At 33.3% G+C, this 23,314-nt stretch overlaps 2 protein-coding genes and 1 long non-coding RNA gene across 9 annotated transcripts in view; 2 read left to right on the plus strand and 1 right to left on the minus strand.

Moving 5' to 3' along the window:
* Positions 1 to 6,124: 6,124 nt before the first annotated feature.
* LOC147392476 (uncharacterized) overlaps positions 6,125 to 23,314 on the plus strand; it is a 31,731-nt gene continuing 14,541 nt past the window's right edge. The window contains exons 1-3 of one of the 7 annotated variants that reach the window (XM_086457446.1): positions 21,083 to 21,256; positions 21,344 to 21,440; positions 22,129 to 22,234. The gene's annotated coding sequence lies outside the window, so the exon portion shown is untranslated. The other 6 variants (XM_086457452.1, XM_086457447.1, XM_086457448.1 and 3 more) reach the window with 6 other exon arrangements.
* On the plus strand, positions 10,147 to 11,668 carry LOC147392477 (F-box protein At3g07870-like; the record flags this gene model as incomplete). Its single annotated transcript, XM_086459187.1, has 1 exon — positions 10,147 to 11,668. A coding segment is annotated over one exon (957 nt), but the record flags the coding sequence as incomplete, so codon positions are not given.
* Positions 13,506 to 14,134, minus strand: LOC147392478 (uncharacterized). The gene is made up of 3 exons (XR_015182537.1): positions 13,918 to 14,134; positions 13,778 to 13,841; positions 13,506 to 13,622 (listed from the first exon to the last, which is right to left on the minus strand). It is a non-coding gene; the product is annotated as an uncharacterized LOC147392478 (long non-coding RNA).

Consider the following 23,314-nt stretch of genomic DNA (forward strand, 5'->3'; position numbering starts at 1 on the left):
GAGGAATGTAATGCTAAAATATAAAGCTACAACCTCATCCCTTGAAGTTCTTTATTGAACTTGAGTTTTAAAAGAAAAGGATAATAGATGAGGGTTTTAGCATGTGATTTAGGGTTAGGAGATGGTTGAGGTTTTTAAAAAAACTTAAGTTGGAAGAAGGTATAGATTTTTTTAAAGAGATTTGGGTTAAGAGAATGTTTGAGGTTTTTAAGGATTTTGGTAGAGTTTTGGGTCGAGAGAAGGCTTGAAAGCATAAAATTTCTCATGAAAAACGAGGTTTTTTATAGAGACTTTGAGAGACTTTTAAGGTAAAGTAGTTCAATCCTAAAAATAAAGAAAAATGACATGAGATTTAAATTATTTCTTTTTAACTTTTTTATTTTGATAATGGTAAAAATGGTTATATGAAACCCTAAAAACACATTTGATCTTTGATTTGTTTTTTATAAATATTATCAAAATTATGGGTAGAGAGGTGAGAGACAACAAATATTTTTAGGAGGGTGAATAGGGAAATGACATAGAAAGGTAATGTGGTAGGTAAAAATTAAACTTTGATTTTTTTATAAATAACTAATAATCCAAAGGTAAATAAGAAGTGTTCTTCGAAGCATGATAAGAAAAGTGATATGTAAAAAGTAACCTTGATCCTTATGTAAATAATTTCAAAATTAAGGGCAAAGAGATAAATTTGAAATTGACTTCTTAAAATATGACATGTGTCCTCTTTTTGAAAAAGGTATGAGGCCATTGGATTCTAGGGTTTGGAATATAAACTTAGGCTAAATGTTTGAGTATGGATTATGATTTGGACTTGGGTTTTAGAATGGAATAGGATTAGGGTTTAAGTTATGAGTTTTGAAATGGCTTGGATTTGGAATTAGGTTACAAGTTTATAATATGGGCTTTGGTTGGGGATAGTCTTGGAAGGGAAATGGGTTCAATTTTGAGTTGAATAAGCTTAAGTTAAGGTAGTGAGCTAGGGATAAAGTTTGAGTAGTACAATGGATAAATGATGTATATATACATGATAAAATTGTCAAGTGACACTTATTATGGACCATGGGCCCATTAAAGACTTTTGCGTTTTTATTTGAATTAAACTTAAGATTTTTGCAAGTTTGAAATTTTTTTTTTTGTGTGACTCATGCAAATTGGGGTGTTTACCAATACAATGAGAAAAATCCTAAACTTAAATGAGAGCCATTGGTGGAGAAATGAGAAAAACCCTAAATTTGTATGAGAGAAAATGAATGAATGAATTATGATATATTAAATTAATTTTGATTTTGATTTTTTGATTCAGACAGGGGTTAATCCAACATCGTTTTGGAAATTGATCAAATTTGTAAAATTCAATCAAAATCTGATTCGAATAATTAAAATGTAAATCCAAATTCTTTTTCTTTACTAGGTCAGATACCGAATAAAAATCGGTTCATTACCAATCCTATCCAATGCCTCCTTGCCTAATTATGGTGAAAGTTGTACCTTGTTTTAATAAACCCATTTAGTAAAAGGGAAATTTTATTGACACGCTTGGTTTCTATGAGGACGGGCCAAAGTGAAAAGAAAAAAAAAAACAACAAAAAAAAAAAATTTATTTTTTAGGGCACTCACAATGGAACCAAACGACTGAAATGTAGAGGAGATGATTTCGAGAGTTCGAATTCGAACAATGGAAGAATATGAGATTGCCCGTGAGTAAAGCTTGGGTGGAGTAGATGGTCTCTGATACGAACCTACTTTAATCGGATCACAAAAATAATAAAAGATGAAGAAAAATCAGAAATTGATCTCATTCAAGGGAAATCAGACCTCTTAAACCACCAATTCGAGATGGTGAATCTCCAAATCCCAAAGGACTTTAATAATAATTTTATGCATGCTTTTATTCACATTAATTGATTACTTAAATAGATTTTACAAAAGTTTAGCACGTTGCACCACTCCTAAAATTTAGAAAAACGAGTCCACTACTCGATTAATTATTTCCTTCTCAAAGTAAAGCACTTACTTCCAAAACCTTCCCCACTATTTACTAGGGAAATAACTAACTACCTATTCCCACTTAACACATACATTCTAAAAAAAACTCTAAAACTTGTGAGTTGTGATCATATGATCCTTAGCAACCCAAGCTACAATAGTCCCTTTTCAAAATATGGGAACGTAACAGTCTCACAAGGCCTAATTTGATGATAACGAAAAAGGAAGAGATGAAGAATCAGGACCATAGAGGAGAGGAGTCTTTCTTCTTTGTAGCAGAGTTGGAGATGAATGGGCACAGGTTAGTGTTCGAACAAAACGAAGAAGATAATAGGGAAGGGAGTAATTTTCAAGTTTTTTAAAAGGTGTACTTGGAAATAAATTGTTACAATGACTGGAATTTGGTGCTCCTCGAAAATAAATTTGAGAAGCAAAGGTGATTAGTGTTTCCACCCCAACAGAGATGGACACATTACATTTTATAGATTTTCTAAGACATAAAGTAAACAGACATGGGGTTTTCTAGAACATAAAGTATAAAAAGAGGGAGAGATAAAAGAGGGAGGGGAATGTAATGTTAAAATATAAAGCTACAACCTTATCCCTTGAAGTTCTTTATTGAACTTGAGTTTTAAAATAAAATGATAATAGGTGAGGGTCTTAGCATATAATTTAGGGTTAGGAGATGGTTGAGGTTTTTAAAAAAACTTAAGTTGGAAGAATGTAGACATGAGAATGTTCATCTTTGAACCTTAATGCTACATTGTTTAGAGTTGCCACCATTCTTTTTTGGAAATGAATGTGAATGGGTACTCAAATCAATTCTTTTGAAAATCATTTTTCATGGCATTTGTAGTGAGTCTCAATCATGGAAAAGGTATGGTCTTCCTAAGATATAGGTAAGGGGATTCGGTTAGAGAATGGGAAAGGTGTTAAGCATCCCATTTTCTCCACCTATGGTGGTTACCTTTAGATTTGGCCATTTTTGAAAAATATTTAACATAACAAGTAAAATGCATGGGATGCATGAAGTGGGTGGGTGCATATGGTGTGTATGTACCTATTTGAAAGAGGATTTGATGTTGGTGTTGACATAAGAAGTATCTTATAGAAGAAGATATTCTATGGAGTCAACACACCTTTGCATGAGTTGAGATGTTTGTTTAATGATTTTAGAAAAGTTTCATAAATGGAGTTCTCTTAGATCTATAACCTTAATGCATGCATGCTTAGCTAGAAACTTAGTGTTTTAACCCCATCAAGAGAGTTATACATTTCTTCATCATAGTCAAACATGTGTGATGTGTGTGCATAGTGTACATTATGATGCATGACATGAGAATGGGTTTAAAAGGGCTTCAACCTCCATCCTTTCGACAAATCACCTCAAGCATTTTATGCCCAAGGTTGAGGTTCAATCTACTTGAAATAAATGAGGGTTTTCCATCACATCCTAAAGGCTTCTAAAAATAAAAAGAGATGGATAGAAGAAGAAGATGCAAGTTAAAAGATAAATAAATAACTATTGTCCCACCTTATCCCTTTTGGAAGTTTTGAATGAGCTTGAGCTTAAGAGATGAACTTGAGAGTTGAAGGGTGGAGTTGAGGGGTGAGAGAGTTGAAGGTTAGGAGATGATAGATGAGTAGAGATTTTGGTAGAATTTTAGCTTGAGAGATGGAGGCTTTAGAGCATGAATTATTCTTAAAAAATGAGGGTATTTATAAAGTTTTTGGAGAACTTTTGGGGATAAAGTGGTACAATTCTAAAAATAATGAGAATGGACATAAGGTTTAGGTTATTTATTTTTGGATTTTTCATTTGTATGGGGGTAAAGATGACATTTGTGAAGAAACCTTAAAAGCATTCTTTGGTCCTTAGTTTTTTGATAAATAGAGATGAGAGAACAAAAATACTTTTGGGAAGGTGAATAAGGGAGTGACATGTGTAAAGGTGGAGTGGTAGGTAAAATGAGACCTTAGTTCATTTGTAAATAACTCATAAAGCAAGGGGTGAAAGTGTATTTTTGAAATGGACTAATGGGAGGACAATAGTATTTTTAGGAGGGTGAATGGGAGAATGACATGTGTAAAGGTGAAGTGGTAGGTGAAAAGTAACCCTTGGTTCATTTGTTAATAACTCATAAAACAATTGTGGAAGTATATTTTTGAAATGGACCAATGGGAGAACTCTATGTATGTACTTGAAGATTACCACCTTTTGAAGGTATAATAAGAAGTTCTCTCACCTTTATGGACTATTACTAAAGACCAAATAATCTTTTTGATTGGACTAAACTTTTTGAGAAGGGCATTCTTGAGTTTTTACAAAAGAAAAGTTGACCCTCCAATTAAATGATGCATTGGGTATTGGGGGCTTATGAGGTATCAATATGTGTCATCTTGTGAAGGGGTGAGAGAATGGACTTGGAGTGGGCTTGGGTTTGGGTTAGGATATGGACTTGGGTTTTGGACTTAGATTAGGTTGGAGGAGGAAATGGACCTTGGTTATGGTATGAGTGATGGAGCGGTGAATGGTGAACGATTGTGGATCCGGATTGGATCATAGAGGTGGTATGGAATTAAACTGGGTTAAGGACAAGGTTGAACATTCACAATTATGTGATATGATGCATGTATGCATGAAAATGATGCCAAGTAGCAATACGGGTCCGTTAGAAATCTTGAGTTCTAAATCGGAATTAATTCGAGAAAATTAGATTCTCCTAACGGGTTCGTGCAAATTGGAGTGTCTACAAATAAGGTATGGATTTTTTTAAAGAGATTTGGGTTAAGAGAATGTTTGAGGTTTTTAAGGATTTTGGTAGAGTTTTGGGTTGAGAGAAGGCTTGAAAGCATAAAATTTCTCATGAAAAATGAGATTTTTTATAGAGATTTTGGGAGACTTTTAAGGTAAAGTAGTTCAATCCTAAAAACAAAGAAAAATGACATGGGATTTAAGTTATTTCTTTTTAACTTTTTTATTTTGATAAGGGTAAAAATGGTTATATGAAACCCTAAAAATACATTTGATCTTTGATTTGGTTTTTATAAATATTATCGAAATTATGAGTAGAGATGTGAGAGAAAAAATATTTTTAGGAGGGTGAATAGGGAAATGACATAGAAAGGTAATGTGGTAGGTAAAAATTAGACTTTGATTTTTTTATAAATAATTAATAATCTAAAGGTAAATAAGAAGTGTGAGAAGTGTTCTTTGGAGCATGATAAAAATAGTGACATGTAAAAAGTAAACCTTGATCCTTATGTAAATAATTCTAAAATTAAGGGCAAAGAGATAAATTTGAAATTGACTTATTAAAATATGACATGTGTCCTCTTTTTGAAAAAGGTATGAGGCCATGGGATTCTAGGGTTTGGAATATAAACTTCGGCTAAATGTTTGAGTATGGATTATGATTTGGACTTAGGTTTTAGAATGGGATAGGATTAGGGTTTAAGTTATGAGCTTTGAAATGGCTTGGATTTGGAATTAGGTTATAAGTTTAGAATATGGGCTTTGGTTCGTCTTGAAAGGGAAATGGGTTCAATTTTGGGTTGAATAAACTTAAGTAAGGTAATGAGCTAGGGATAAAGTTTGAGTAGTACAATGGATAAATGATGTATATATACATGAGAAAATTGTCAAGTGACACTTATTATGGACTATGGGCCCATTAAAGACTTTTGCATTTTTATTTGAATTAAACTTAAGATTTTTGCAAGTTTGAATTTTTTTCGTGTGACTCATGCAAATTGGGGTGTTTACCAATACAATGAGAACAATCCTAAACTTAAATGAGAGCCATTGGTGGAGAAATGAGAAAAACCCTAAATTTGTATGAGAGAAAATGAATGAATGAATTATGATACATTAAATTAAATTTGATTTTGATTTTTTGATTCAGTCAGGGGTTAATCCAACATCGTTTTGGAAATTGATCAAATTTGTAAAATTCAATCAAAATCTGATTCGAATAATTAAAATGTAAATCCAAATTCTTTTTCTTTACTAGGTCGGACACCGAATAAAAATCGGTTCATTACCAATCCTATCCAATGCCTCCTTGCCTAATTATGGTAAAAGTTGCACCTTGTTTTTATAAACCCATTTGGTAAAAGGGAAATTTTATTGACACCCCTGGTTTCTACGAGGGCGGGCCAAAGTGAAAAAAAAAAAAAAAAACACGAAAAAAAAATTATTTTTTAGGGCACTCACAAATCTTTGGCGTACCTTTGTCTTCTTCGGTGATTCAACACGCCAGAAACTGGCCACGAATCTCTGATACCTCCTCAACGAGTGTAGCAGCAGAAATTGATTTTATTCATTGAAAATTCCGATTGCAGCGGCGACGAAATCTTTCACTTCTTCAAGGGACGATTTCGGCGGAGGTTAGTTTATCTAACCGTGAATTTTCAGGGTTTCTTTTGGGGGTTTCCTCTATCTCCAATTTCTGCAAATACATGTGAAAGATCGAGGAAACCCCCAAATATACTTCATCGTTAATTGCTGTTCTTGAATCTTTACTTGGGTGATGCTTCCTGAATGCTGAATGTTTCTCTACTTGGATGATCCTTATATTGTTTAACAAATTTTATCATCTTATTATAATTTTCTTAATCTGTCAGTTTTTTTACCTTGTCTGAATTTAGTAGAAGTTTGTTTTCTTATCCTTGGTAAAACATAGACATTCCTTGAATGTTAACCTTAACTGACAATAGCATAAGGGTATTTATGTGCATGTTGATTTGGTTAAATTACTTAAGTATAGGCAAGTATTCTCTCTTCTGATAATTATCTCAACACCCAAAAACACTTGTTAAATCTATATTTTACTCTTATTGGGTATGTGCAAAGGATTATGTTTAATTTCATTATGTGATTATGTATTTATGACTATCTAATCTCATCCTACACCGAGACCAAAGTTTTTAAAATGCAGAAAGTTTAGACCATCATACTAGTTATGGAGTGGAATGTTATGGTTCCTTCTTGAAAAAAATTGTAGTTGATCCATCACAACCATATGTGATTGTGATTATCTACTAATGGAATCAAATTGTCATTTACTTCTTATTTTTATGAAATATAATGTACTGTGGAATTTCCTATGTTTGAGGACTAAAATGTAGAAACATTTTTTAAAGCTCATGAGTAGTTTAGATAAATGGTTTCAAGCCAATATCTTCATAAGAGACAATCCTTTTAAGTTGTGCCACTGTTTCAACAAGCTTTTGAAGCTTATACATTGAGACTGACCTATGGACTAGGGTTCCAAAATGGTTTAGGCTTGTTTGGAAAGTGAAATTTTTTCAAAAAAATAAGTAGTATATTTTGAGTTTAAGATAATGTTATAATGTTTTTATTGAATAAAAACAGTAACTGTTACTTTTTTAGAGCGTAAGTTGTTGAGTTATAATGTTAAAAATAGTAATGTTACATATAAGGGCATTTTGGTCATTTTAACAGAATCCAAAATAGTTCTCAAATACGAAATTCTGTCAGAAGTACTTCTGAAAGTAATTCTCAAAACCTGCATCCAAACACAAAACTCTGTTAGAACTACTCCAGACAGTACTTCAAAAAGTACTTCTAAGAGTACTTAGGTTCTAAGTACTTGAGGAGTACAAATCTATGTTTCCCAAACATGTTATGACACACTTTTTACAGGGAAGTGCAGTTGTGTATCCCGATGAGTATAGATCTATTGTTCTCAAATTTGTCACGTCAAAGGAGTCAATTGAGTATGCCACGTGGGATAGTCAAATTATCACGTAAGGTCTGAAAAGAAATTAATATATTGGGATTGAAGAAAAAAAAAAATCCTAGTCTGCGTGAGTCAATGATGAGTGGTGCTATATACTCTGCGTTCAACATTGGGCTGACTTGGCAGTCCATAGAAAATCAATGGTTCTCTGTACACTGCAACGTCAGTGCAATGTTGAATACAATGTCCAATGCAGTTAGTCAAGAATTTTCCTATTTCTAATTCTAATCAAATACTATAATTGGCAAAAGTCTTTGTATGTGTGTTTATGAGAATTGAGAAGTCTTTCTCTTTAAATATTGTACCAAACATAGATTTGATCCAACAGACATTCTTCTTTGTGTGTGCGCTTGTGACAGAGGGAGAGAAGAAAGGGGTTTTTGATTAAACTCTAGTGAGTCCAAATCTATCAAGGTATATAATATATGTATGCTCAACTCAACTAGGGCTTAATTAATTTTTGCAAAACTAATAATTTTGATTATTTAGGAATTTCGTTATGTTTACTTCCACGTGCTCATATAGTTTTACCTTGATTATAAGTTAAGTGGTCATTAGAAATAAATTCGGAAAATCTTACACAAGTTGGTAACGAGGATAAAAATCATAAGAACATATGGTTATGTCCTCAATAAATTGAAGTAAAGGGTGAAACACACTTAACCCATCAGACCCCAATTAAAACTCATTACATTTAATAAACAACAAGATTAAACCCTAGGGAAGATCAAGAAATATTAAACCACAAGCTTATCTTAATTTTAATAAGTCTAGATAGATATGGGTTTGATAAGGATCACTCCCTAGACATTAACAACATTCAACTCCCTCACAATCCTTAAATGTGTGATTCTTGAATTCCAATCTATATAATAGAAGGATTACTCCCTTACTTAAAAAAAAAAATATCTAAGATTGAGAACTCATACTATATTCTCCTTGGAAAAATATGGGGGCTTTCTATGTTTGATGGTAAATTTCATGAAAAGGGACAAAGTACCTTGCTTTCATGATCCCAGTGCCAAGACCACCACAACCCAAATACACAACAGACCTACACTCTAGAAATTAGTATGATTGATCACCAACAAACACCCTCTTAACTAAATAAGGAAGATGATGGATAGAGTGAAAAATTACATTAGAACTCGATGAGGTAGCATAACCTGCTAAAGCGTCCATGGCATTGTCCTTCTCTAAATATATGTTTGATATCCCATTCGATCTGATTCAAAAAAAAAAACAAGCAGCTAGCTACCAGATGTTTAAAAACCCAAGGGAAAGAACCTCCTTTAAGAGCTCTAACTACAAGAGTTGAGTCAGATTCAATGAAAAGCTTTAATCCTCTTAGAGGAATTAAGTGTAACCCTCGAAGAAGATCATTAAATTCAGCTGAAGAATTTGTTCCATGCCCAAGATAAATAAATACCCAGCTTTGATGAAGCTACCTTCATGATTATGCAATAGACCCCCCACTTCAAAAGGACCTGGATTTTCCAAACAAGACCCGTCGATATTCAATTTGATCCATCCAAAATTTGGCTAAATCCACGTCACCGACAGAAAACGATTACGAGCTCTTGGATTGGATGAGTGGATTAATTCTAAGTCATGTAACCATAAGTCAATCCTCTTATAAATTATTGTGACCGATTGGTTAAGGTTTAAAAAAAAAAAAGAGTTTGAAAATCACTTTATGCCTAGTGTGGCAGGTTTCCAGTTGGCCTAAACTTTTTGATTCCTGCAACAGTTTGCTTCTGTTCTGCCGTAGCCATTAGATGAATATTATCTGTAATCAAATTACGAAAGAACATGTAGTCATGACATTAGCAGGTTCAGGCTATGTTGTATGTGGACTTCTCTTCCACTTTATGAAGAGGGAATATAGAGTTTGTTATATGTATAGTCTTGGTTTGTGTTTATAATGCTTAGTTTGGGGACCAAATACTCAAGTCTGATTACCACCTTCTCCCACTGTCCACGTTCTGATAGACCCCCTTGGATGGTTAACGTAATTTATTATAGATTTGTCTATGGTTGTTTACCCTCATTATTCGGACTACATTGTTTCTTTTATTACTGAGGATTCTAATTCAAAGTCCAAACTACCTTAATGTTTCAACTTTCAATTACATCAAAGATGGATATGATTGATTTAAAAAGATACTTATGTCCATGATATGTGTTCACTATCTATTCTTGATCATCATCAAAATCCAAAGAAATTTGGGGTTGAAAACCTTATTATCTCTTTTATGCATCAATTTATCTTTTATATCTTATTGGAGTTTGTGTAATTGGGTATTTATTAATACTTATCCATCATATTCGATGTTTTGCTCTTTTCTTTATTTATCACTTTGTTATTTTATCGCAGGTATCATGAGTGTAATTGCCCCATGCATTACGTGGGTTCCTCTTCTCTGGGGTCAGATTCTTGGACTTTTTACACAAAATAGAAGAGGTCCTGCCTATCAAGAAAAAGAAAACAATACAACTGTTCCTGCCTATCAAGAAAAAGAAAAAAAATGCAACAGTTGGGAAGTGTTGTCGAAAAAATGAAAAACATACAACACTTCTCCCCAATGATGTCATCATTGACATCTTTAGCAGAGTCCCTGCTGAGTGTGTCTTGCAATGTCAACGTGTGTGCAGATCACTTCGTGCCTTAACATCGACTCCATCTTTTGTCGAAATGCACCTCAGCCGATCGAATCCAGGTCTTGTCATTCATTCTCCTTATTGGAAATCAGTAACCGGACAATTTACACGCAATAAGCTTGAGCATAAAATAGAAAATCATTTCGTTCATCATCACTGGGGGGCTCAGCAGATTGAGAAAACAAGAATGAAATTCACTTTAAGATTAGCGGGCATAAGTAGATCGTTCTATGCGACCCATTTCGGTTCCTACAACGGTTTGCTTATGTTCCACAATCATAACAAACGTGGCAAGGAGAACATTTTCTTTATCTGTAATCCTATCACATCAGAACAAGTAGCTGTGAAATCACCAAGTCCAGATGATGTTGTATGTGGTCTTTTCTTTCACTCAATGACGAGAGAATATAGAATTCTTTATATGTATGAGCAGCAAGCATGCTTTGGGTTCATAATACTTAGTTTGGGGACCAAATGCTCAAGACCGATTAGCACCTTCTCTCACCCTCCACTTACTAAGAGACCCCCTACAATCATAAACGGTGTTCTATATTGGGTGGTTGACGAAGTTGCGTATGGATCTGTATTTGATGTCTACCCTGACTGTTCAGATTCCATTGTGTCGTTCAATACAGAAACAGATGATTTTCGTATGATTCCACTCCCCCCTGATGGTATAGGAAGATGATACAACGAATGTTGTGGAAGAAGGTGCCAAGGAAGAAAAGATTTAGTAATGCAACTGATGGAGATGGAAGGGAATTTATGCTTGTGCTTATCTGTATTTAATGTCAAGAATGTTAAGGTAATGGAGATATGGGTCCTAGAGGAGGATTATGCAAACCAGCAGCAGCAGCTTTGGGTCAAAATGCACACAATCACCCTTGATAAATTGATTGGTTCTGGCCCAAGTTATTTGTCACCCCTATACATACAAGATGGTGTGATTATACTGAGACTAGTATTCCCAACACGCATATGTTGTTTCCATTTACAATTATGTACATATAGGATAGTTTATGTAACTGATGTGTGTGTGGAAACCATAGGCCCTCATCGTAACAGCCTTGTTTCGTTGTGCACTGATAACCTTGTCTTATTGCAACACCGTACAGATGCAGAATAAATACATATAAATTATAGGGAGGGGAAGGCTATCTTATTTTATTCTCTTTTTTTTTTTTTCAATTAAATAAATAAACTTTCATAAGTTGTTCTATAGGATTACTCTCATAAGTTTTTTTTCCTTTTTTATTCAGGTTATTTTTCATTTCTTTCAACAATTTTTACACTTTCACCCACACAGACATTGTACTTAAAAATTGATTGGAAGATTGAATTGAACGTTGAAACCGACCAAGACCAATTACTTGAACCTGACTAGTGCATTTTTCAATTTGACCTGACTGAATTGACAAGTTCACTCAAAAGTTTATATCACCAAAATTGGAAGCAGGAACGCCAAAAATAATTTCATATATTGCAATTAATAATATATCAACAATTATAAGAGTTGGTGCTCACATTCTCAATTGACACTGTTGTTTATGGTCTTTCTCTCTAGCCATAAAAATATGATCTCCGTGTATTGTGAACCATTTGAGTACCTCCCATTCTTTGAGAAGAAAATTGTTGTAGTGGTTACGCATGACTTCGGGTTTACAAGAATTTGTCTATGAATTAGAGACATTTCTCGAAAAGCAGGACACGAGCAAATCTGAAGAACAAAATATGAAAGGACTCGAGGATTCAAGCAAAAAGGAGTTGTAAAATGTAAACGAAATGTTAAAAAAATCTCCTAATATAGCGAATCACCATCAAGAGAAAAGCAGACACGAGTTGAATCTTTGGAAAAACCCCAAATCTTTCTTTAGAATGTTTTAAGGTACAAATTTGACATAGTTTCTCTTCTTTTTATACTTCTCAATCACCCTTTTGGGGTAGGCGTGACCCCTATTTAAAGAAGTTTATTCGTGACCTTTACATAAGATGAGAGTACAAGAAAAACCGAAAGAAAAGAGTAATTATTTCTGGTTTGGCATATAAAGAGCTTTTATTTTACATTTTAATTACATTTTACAACTGTTTTTGCTTGAATTCTTGAATCCTTTCATATTTCATTCTTCAGATTTGCTCATGTCCTTGGAACATTTGAAGCGTTATGTTTGTGTTTGGGATTTGTGTTTTCAGCTCTACTGCAAAGTAGATTTGGTTTAGAATTGAGAGATATCCACGAACAAGAACCAATCTTCTTAGATTATTACATTGTATTGGGAAATGATCACAGAAATGAACCAAGCAACTGGTGATGATCTTTTAAATTGAACAATTTTCTAAGTACTCCAAATCTTGAATTTGGGCCACTTGGTAGTGTCTCCATGGTATATGCTTTTTCCAAACTATTTGGATTAATCAACTACGGTAGCATATGCATACACACCAAGTAAATAACATAAAAGGATATTGTTTAAGATGTTGACAATGCGATGTGGCGGTTATCAGATTGAGCAACAACAAGCATAAACCTGCCCAGTTTTTGCTTCCTCCTCACCAATGACAAGTATTATAAACCCAATTCTTAAAGATCTCATCAAAGAATAACTGTTGAACATCACATTTCATCTAATATTCACCCAAAAAACGAAAGAAAGACCGTAGAATTTCTTAAAATTCTCTTACCCTAGAAATTAAAACAAACTCAGCACACACATCATCACCTTTAAGCTTTAACTGGAACACTCGGATATAATCAAATTTTCAAGATAATATTGAATAGTTAACAGGCGACAAATGGAAATAGTCACAAATTCAAATCCTCGAAACCCAATCAAAGTCATGAAGTTGGTTAAATTACCCACCTTCTCCTAATCTGATTCTAACTTGAATTAACATGCAAACAATACCCCCTCAAACCCAATACATGCTAACATCCCAACCCATAGTAGTTCAATTCAAAGAGAAACAAAAAGAAAAACACAAAGATCCCTAATACATGCTAACATCCCAACCCAAATTTCCAACCCCTACAAATACAACAGAAACAACAAGATTTCGCCCTTCAAGTAACGAGTCAGACATCCATCACCAAAATACAACCAGAAATTACAGGAAAACTTCCACACTGCAGTGTTGAACTTGAACCCAGACCCAAATGCTATCTACCATGCCTCCAATTAAATAGCTGCATCTGGCCCCGACCAAAAGGACCTGCAAGGAAATTATTTTAGTGAGTGTAATTTTATAACACACTCATGCATCGCATAATATATTATACTATTTGAACAAAATGTCCTAAAACTATTCTTCTAAATTCTTTAAAGACACTATTCAATTCAAAGAGGTAAATTGTCCTCTATTTTTACCTCAAGTTGGTCCATATCCATTCTTCAGATCAATCATGTCACTCGGTTTCTTTTTTTTCCTTTTCTGTTCAAGAAATCATAAATTTCAGATTTTCAAAATATTTAAAATAAAATAAAAAGAGTAAAGGGAAAGCACTTACCACATGCATGAATACGTATTGCAATTACGATGGAAAAAAGAACGATGAAATGTTGAAAACCACTAGATTCATTAAACCATTCGGTGTGATTTTCCACCTCAACTTTATCTTGTATGGAAGAGGCTCAGAAACTGTCTTTTCAAACGATCCCAATGTTTGGAATTCTGGATAGTGTTCTAGATTAAAAGGCCTTCTTTGTTAGGAGGTTTATATCCCTTTCCCTATTAAAATTCAACACCAGCCCAAATTGGGAAAAGCCCACATTTATTGTCCAAGCCCAATGGCTATTTAGAGCCCAATTTCTAGAATCTTCTTAGAGAAAACTCTAGATGTTTTTAGATAAGAGAAAAATAGAAGATTCTAGAATTATAGATATTTTGGTAGAAAACTCTAGACTAATAGATATTTTTAAAAAGTTCTAGATGACAAAATTGTAACCACTAGATTAAAAAAGTGTTGGCACAATCCTAACCATTAGTTAAGGAGGTATCACTAGTATAAATAGGAGTGAGTCCTCTCATTTTGTATCAAGTAGTAAGAAAATAAGTTGTGAGTAAGAGGTCTTGAGAGGTTGTAAAAAGTGTGAGTGTTTGTAAAAGTGTGTTCTTCTTAATAGAGTGTTATTTTCTTCTTCAACTTGTAAGTGATATTTTTATTGAGGGCATAGTACAAGTAAATTGTTTATTTGTTTATATCCAATATTTGTGCATCTAGAGTCAAGTACTCTATATTTTCCTCAACATTCCCTTGGTCCGATTCACCAAATCTTTTTCTCCATTCTGCAACCTCCTATAAAATTCATCTACCTCCTGCAGTCCACTCGCGACTTTCATAAAATCCATAATTGATGTAGATCCAGTCCATGACAAGTCAACCAAAGTTACCACGAGCAAAACTATAGAATCAACAAGTTGGAAGCAAAATTGACTCATGGTGAAAGTCATGGTGAAGAATCCAAGAAAGAACGTTATTCTTTGCTTGAAAGTCTCTGTTGCAGCATCGGAAGACTGCAGAAACTTCATTCCTTTCATATGAGTTTCAGATATATTTGTCACATAGTAAGCCATGCTACTCACATGAGCACCCAGCTGAAACGACAAGATAAGGCTATTAGCATTTATGCAGTAAGGAGCTTATATGATTAAATCCAAGTTAATTTGCAAAATAATAAAAACAAATGATAGCCTTGGAAAGATACAATTTGCAACAAGTGATCCAATATTTAGTTGAGTTTTGGGACCACTGATTCTATTTCATTTTTCTGTTCAAATTAGATTTACAAACATTGATATCAATCAGAATCAGAAGTACATAAAAGAAAATTGCATGTATGAGCATCATTAATAATCAACCAGAAGTACATAAAACAAAATCTAATGGTAACACCACATGTACCCATCTATATTCTAAATCGGAGTTGTAGGTATGAAAAAATCAGCCATTCTATTTCCTCTGCCTCAATTAGATTCTTCCATCTTTTTGCAAGCGTGATGTATTCCCTAGAATCTTGCAATTGATGAATTAATGTATAATGTCCACAATAAGTGTGATAGTTGATATGTACTACACAATAATCGAATCTGATAATTTTACTTCTTTTTAATAAAGCAAAGCACAATATCAAATAATATGTAAATGCTTTTTCTTGTTATTTTCCATGATAGAGAGAACTCCCAAAGTGCAACAATTAATGGATCTTAGTTAGGAGGAAAAATCATGGCTGGAGTAGCTTTCTTGAAGTTGTGGTGAAGTCAAAAAGGAGTAAACATCTGTGGAGAAAGGTGATTTGAGCTGGCAGAACTAAGATAGTGGGGGTGATGGGAAATGAAATGAGGAGGTTGAGTGAGTTTATGGCAGTCAATAAAAAATGATTTCAGAAGGCCTTTTAGGAAGGAGTTGGATTAATATCCATACCTCGATGACAAAAACCAATACCATGAGAATCAGCTCAGTTACAAAGTAAACTATGGGAAGTTCTCAAAGTAAGATTATTTATGCTCAAATGGATATTTGGAGTTATAGGTTGCATCGTTGTTTAGGTATTAATAGGGAAGCCACTGCTTCATAGTAAAACATGTTGCTCACTGATTGGATCTAATGACTGATTTTGTTGGAACACCTTCATTGACAATATTCTCGGCTTGATACATTATATTATTCTAAATTTAAGTGCACGGAAACAATTTCTATTTATTTTCCTTTTCTTGCTACAAATTAGTTTCTTGCGCTACATTTTCACAGGTGGGGGTTCGAGAATATAAGACCACGCTTCTTTGGATTGCTAAAGCTAGGTGGTCATGTAGACTTAAAAAGAAATTTTGTAGCTTATCTCGCAAGTGAGTCATGTTATCAGGTCTCTCATGGGTGCAATGTGTGTACAATCCAGGTGCAAGATAAAGCCTCAAGATTGAAAGGGTTAATGGGATACAGGCATTTCAAGGGCCATATGAAAAAACATATGTAAAAACAATGGTTTTTCAAAATATGGGTTAGAGGTTTTGGATTGAGCTGATTTTTTGTGACCATGAGAAGATCATCCTCACAAAAAATCAGCTCAATCAGAAACTTCTAAATCCATCAAAAGTGATTTACAAGTTATTGACAAAAATTAGTAAAAAATCGACGGTCCACTTTCTAAATCACTTTTAATGGGGTTAGAAGTTTCAGATTGGACTGATTTTTTTTTCGGATAATCTTCCCATCATAGAGATCATCCTCACAAAAAATCAGCTCAATCCGAAACTTCTAACCTATATTTTGAAAATTTATTAATGTTACATTGTTTTTACATATGTTTTCTCATATGTCCCTTGAACCTGACCCATATATATATATATACATGGTGAGGGTTAATAGGAGAATAATTGTGATAAAATCTATGAAAATGTTTTCTCTTATATGGGTTACAAGTTTCAGAATGGGCTGATTTTTTGTGAGGATGATCCCTTCACCAAAAATCAGCTCATTCCGAATCCTCTTAATCCCATGAAAAGTGGTTTACAAAAAATTGATTGTACACAATTTTTCAACTTATAAATTAGGGTTAGAAGTCTTGGAATGGGCTAATTTTTTGTTAGGATGATCTCACAAAAAATCAACCCATCCTGAAACTTCTAACCCCATCAAAAGTGGTTTACAAAAAATCATTAGCATAGATTTTGTCACAAATATTGTCCCATGAATCGCCCCCTATATATATATACTAAACTTTGACTATTCCATAGGCACAGTCATTTTCTCTTAGGTTAAGGGGGTAAACGCTTAAAAAATAAAATAATAGAGCTATTATTGAAATTTTTTAAGGTTAAAAGGGTAAAATAAAAAATTTAGAAAAGTTATAGTGGTGAAATGTAAAGAAAATAAAGTAGGTCCCACAAAATTATATCTTAATAGGAGGGTTAAGGGGTAAAAGTGAAAAAAAAATGAAGTTGAAAGGATATTATTAAAGAATTTTGAAGTTAAAGAGGTAAAAGATGAAAAATAATAAAGTAGGTTAAAATGGGTAAAAGAGAAAATATAGTAAAATTAAAAGTGAAGAGTAAATGAAATAAAGTGGGTCCTATAAAAGTGGGCCCCACTATTGTCATTAAAATTTCTTGAACTTAAGAGGAAAAAACAATAAAATCGGTTAAATAAGAGATATAATAAAGTTAGAAAAAGTAAAAAAGAAAGACAAAAAAGTGTGGTGTAAGTTTGACGGGACATTTGTCCAACCACAAAAATGCAACTGAAGGGATCCAGTGACAATCCTTATCTGACAATCCAAGTTAACAACCCATATATATATATATATATATATGAGTTGGGGATCAGGTGACAATCCTTATTTCACAATCCAAGTTGACAATGTTTTGATTTATAGGGTTATGATAGAGATCATATTCACAAAAAATCTAAGAAAGATGTGTGGAGTTGAAGAAGAGGAATGTGTGTATAATTGAAGAAGGTTTCTTGAAGAAAACCAAAAAAGAGAGAGAGAGGATACCTTAGGTCGTCTCCCACTTGAGTTCGACTCCTTCGTTCTACACTTCTAGGGTTTCTCAAATCAGATTAAATATGTTTGATTACTTGGGGTGTAAGTAGCGATAGCTGGCCTACCAATATTAATTATCTTTGAAAATTTTGAAATTCATGAGAGCAAACTTGAAACGTGAAATTTCTTTTTTTTCTCTTCCCTCCTCGTCTCTCCACTTTTGAAAAGAAAGAAATATGACATTTTTTTCCTTTCTCATCGGTATAGTTGGAGGATCAGAAGAGCGCCCTTTGACATGGAGTGCCCACAACAATTGTTTTTATTATTATTATAAGAGGTAACCCTAAAAATGTGAGGGTCCTTAGAATTTCTTAGTATGTCAATAAAATTTTCCTTAGTGAAATAAGGCATATCTTAGTGTGTGTTTGGTAACACTTCTGAAGTTTGAATGGAGGTGGTCCACCTATAAAATTCAGACTTTAGAAGTTTTATTTCCGTTTGTTTTGGTTCATATTTCAGATTTCAGAACCAAAATTCATAAGTTTTAAACAAGCGATAGAGGGATGCTGGATAAAACTTCTGAAATCTAATTTTTTTTATTCTTAAAATACCCTCATCAAAACTCTGATTTTTATCACTTATCATTTTTTATACGAATCTTAAAACCCTTATTTTTAACTTTTCTACCTCTTATTTCTTTTCTACTTCTCCTTCATCTATAACTGTGTTGTCAAAGTCTCCCCCCTTTCTCTCGTTTCGTGTTCGAAAATCTTATATTTTTATACGAACCTAAAACCCTATATTTTTCAACTAGAAAATGAATGATTATTTATTGTTTGAGTATTACCTTTTTGGAATATAATTTCTCATGTATGAATTCAAATTAAAAACAATACTTTTGAAGTGTTTGATGTGTTAGAAATCAAAATTAAATTTGTGGATGGTTTCATTATGCATAATATGTTATGTTTTTCGATTAACAATCTATTAGAATTACAAAAATATATTATTGTCAAAATGTTCATTATATTTTAAAATTCTATTTGTAACCAGAAGCTTTTAAAAATGATAAACAAACAACTTTTCCAGAATAAGATTTTAGATTTTAGAAAACAGACTTCAAACTCTAGACTTCAGAGGTGTTACTAAACATGCCCTTAGTAGACCTTCACTTAAATCTTTTTGGCATATATGAATATATATATATTCATATAACGTTGACATCAAACAACTTATTTTACCATTTTTATATCCACAATAGTTTTGTTCACCAATATCTGCTCAAACATCCGTTTGTTAGTGAGGATTTTTTAATAGAAAATAAAATTTCCATGCATGCTTCATCAGTCATTATTAATACTTTTGATTTCATTATGTTAGATGTTGTAGTGTTCAGTTGGTTTTTTAACCTGTTGTTTCTAATCATTTCATGTTCATATTGACATGTAGAAATTTGTAGTAGGGAATTCAGATGGGCTAGGGCCATGGTTTGATTCATATGGGCATGTCATCAGGGTAAACACAACCAGTTTCACTCGTAGAGGTAAACACACTAAGTACACTTCTTGATTTTCCTCTTAGTACACTTCTGAAATTTATTTTTTTCATGAAAATGTGATTGTTCACGTTTTAGTAATTAAAATGAACAAGAAGTTGGAATCGTAACTAACTCATTTTCAGCTCACGAAATAGTAATCCACCCCAAAAAATATAAGACTTTCTTGTTGTTCATTCGATGAGAAAGGGGATGGGGATTACCTCCATTGGATCATTTCTTTTCTCTTTTTCTTTGCAAACTAGTTATGATTATGAGTGCACCTACAAGTTTATAAGAAATAGAACTCTTTTACCACTTGATGTTCTACGTGTTATATAAAAAAGAATAATGATTTTCTGATGCCTCCTTTAACATAAGCCCCCATCATAGAACCATAAAGCATTTGCCTTGGGATACGTAGAACTGTAAATCTTTTTCTTGTGTTTCTCAAGGCAAATGATTTACGGTTCTGTGATGGGGGAGTCAGACTATTACAACTCTATAAATAATTAATTTGAGTTAATCAACATTAAACTAAATCAATTAACCAATGAGAAAATGTACAGAATGACCTGGAATGAAGATCCACAACAAATAGCACAAAGATAACTCCAATTGTAGTTGATCTGTATATAGCAACTAGCAGAATAGAATTTGTGGCAGCAACTAATTTGTGTTCAGCGTGTAAATCTAAAATCAGCAACTAAACTGTGCAGCAACAATACTAACAGAACCTGTAATAGCAATTCCAAACAATTATTTATTTTTGATGATGCAAACCGAGGCATGTGGTGTGCTCGTTGTCCTAAAAGGAAATAATCATCTCTTTCTCTTTCTTAAGGAGTTGACCGATTTTTCTCCCATGATTCAATGGAAAAACCTCATTTACAAGCACAATATTATAGGTTTTAAGAACTCTCAAATGTACCTCTATAAGGAAGAAAGTAATCTATAATTCTCGAACTTGTCACATTAGGGGAATCCATTAAGTATGCCATGTGGGGTAGTCAAATTATCACAATTCAATTGACTAGCCCACATGGCATACTCAATCGACTCTCCTGATATGACAAGTTTCGAAACTGTAGATTTGTACTCCTTAAGATACACAGTTCCCTTTGGAATACACTTTTTTTTATTGAAGAAGCGCAATTGTGCATCTCAAGGAGTACAAATCTACAACTCTCAAACTTATCACGTCAAGAGAGTCGATTGAGTATGCCACATGGGATAGTTAAATCATCTCGATTCAAAAAGAGTCGTGGTAATTTGACTATCCCACGTGACATTGACAATTAACTCTCTTGACGTGACAAGTTTGGGAATCATAGATCTATACTTTTAGGGATACACGATTTTCTTGAGATACATTTTTGTGGGGAAGTACAATTGTGTATCTTGAGAAGTGCAGATCACAAGTTATTTTTAATCTTATCACCCCACATGTCATACTCAATCGACTCTTTTGATGTGACATGGTCGGAAAGCGTAGATTTATACTCCTCAAGACACTTTTTACATGAAAGTGCAGTTGTGAATCTGATGAGTATAGATATGCCATTCTCAAACTTGTCACGTCAAATGAGTCAATTGAGTATTACATGTAGGATAGTCCGTTTATCACGTAAGGTCTTAGAAGAAATTAATATACTGGGAATGAAGAAAGAAAAAAATCATGGTCTCCGTTAGGCAATGATGAGTCGTGCTATACACTCTGCGTTCAACACTGGACTGACCTGACAGTCCATAGAAAATCAACTGTTCTCTATACATTGCCACGTCAGTTCAAGAATTTTCCAATTTCTAATTCTAATCAAATACTATAATTGGTAAGTTGGCAAAAGTCTTCGTATTGAGAAGTCTCTCTCTTTAAAAATATATATTGTAGCAAACATAGATTCTGATCCAACAGACAGTCTTCTTTGTGCGTGCGTGCGTGCGTGCGTGACAGAGGGAGAGAATCAGAGAAGAAAGGGTTTTTGATTAAACTCTAGTGAGTCCAACTTTCTCGAGGTATATATTATATGTATGCTCAACTCAACTAGGGCTTGCTCAATTTCTGCGAAACTAATAATCTTTGATTATTTAGGAATTTCCTTCTGTTTACTTCTAAGTGCTCATATAGTTTTATTTTGATTATAAGTTAAGTGGTCATGAGAAATAAATTTGGAAAATCTTACGCAAGTTGGTAATGGTTTGTTCTCTAACTCTTTTTTCTTTCCTCTGTTTCTAGGGTTTTCAGATATTCAAGAGATCACTGAGAAATTTCAAATTTGACATTTTTGCATTGACCGATTCTCGTTTGTTTGCCAGTTGCTTTGTTTAATATTTGTGAGTTTCAAATTTGAATATGTTTTCTTCAATTCCAAGCTTTCTTTGTTTTTAATCTCTTCCAAGTTGGTATCCATTGGTGAAAGAAGTTGCAATTTTTGTTGTTTTATCATCACGATTATGCATAAATCTCTGATTTTAGGGTTTCATTGATTGGAAGAAATTTAGGCTTGGGTTTTCTTCTTCCGAGGCTATAACTATCTTAGAAAATTTGTTAATTTTTTTATAAGATACTTAGGCATTTCAATGTATGTGGAGGAATCGGTGTGCAAAAATCCAATTTTATCTAATTTTATATTTGTGTTTAAGCGAATGTTTTTCCCCCCAACATTGTTTGCTATCCACTATTATGAAAAGTTTGATCAATTAGGTTTGAGAGATCTGAAAATTTGGGAAGGACTTCCAATGGAGGGCAACAGTCAACGTGGAAGAAACCTCCAATACCATCTTCTTTGAGAAATTCCAAATTCTACTAGGTATAATTCACTGCTTGATGTGTTTATTTAATTTTTGAAAGGTTTTGTGGAGAGCTTGTAACTTAAAAACTTTTTTTTTCTTGATTTCCCAAAATTTGGGATTTAAAAGATTAGTAAAACCAATTTTAACCTGTGGAGAATTGATGATTATGAAATTCGTCTCTCTTCTACTGGCGATCACACAAAGACCCATTTCGAAAATCTGTATATCCAATAAATTTGTAGACACCATGCTTCCTTGTTGTAAATTCTACATAAAAAAGAACAAATTAGGAGAATTTGTGCATCTAAAGACTGGAAGCTCTAGGAAATTGTTTTTAGATTCTAGATGATGTAATATGTAGATAACGAATGGTGAACAGAACGGAAATTAGCTGGTGGTGACACTGCAGCTTATGGCCATTAATTGTACTCCTAAAGTATTTAGCCAAGGTTCATCTTTGAAACGGGCTCCCTCACTTTGGCTTTTTATTTCTCTCTTGAGCTTTAGAGTGCTTTGAGGTAAAGTTAAAAAGAAAACTCATTTTTCTTTCTTATTTGGGTTATAGGATATTTGGTAAGCTGGACTTGAACCCAAGACCTTAAGGTTGCCTTGCAAACTATGGGTCTAATCCCAAGGTTCTTAAAATATTAATTTATTTGAAGCTTCAATCTGATTCATCAGAGAAATATTCTCTTTCAAATTTTTATCCTTGTTGCTTGATTGCAAGCTAATGTTGGAATTGTTTTTTATCCTTGATCCATTTTGATTTCTTTGTCCTTCCTATAAATGAATAACAAGGGTAAAATGAGTGGGTCTTGTATTTATCCAAAAACAACCTCTCATTTTTTCATAAAGAACAATTATCTAAGGTATTTGGTCTCAACTTCTTCCATTAAAGGTTTTTTTTTTCTTGATCTGCTCTTCTGGGATTTTGGATCATTTTCTTACAAATCTAGAGTGTTTCATCGGTCTATTACTGTTCTCTTACTTATTTTCTCTCCGAATTTTATTTTATTTTATTTTTTGTTTATGTACTTAGGATTTTTATTCCAAGATTCTAGGCAAACATAGATCGAGTGACTAAGTGTTTCCCTTAT

This window comes from Akebia trifoliata, chromosome 11 (assembly GCF_017979445.1).
Source record: "Akebia trifoliata isolate Shusen 1 chromosome 11, ASM1797944v1, whole genome shotgun sequence".
Classification (NCBI taxonomy): domain Eukaryota; kingdom Viridiplantae; phylum Streptophyta; class Magnoliopsida; order Ranunculales; family Lardizabalaceae; genus Akebia; species Akebia trifoliata.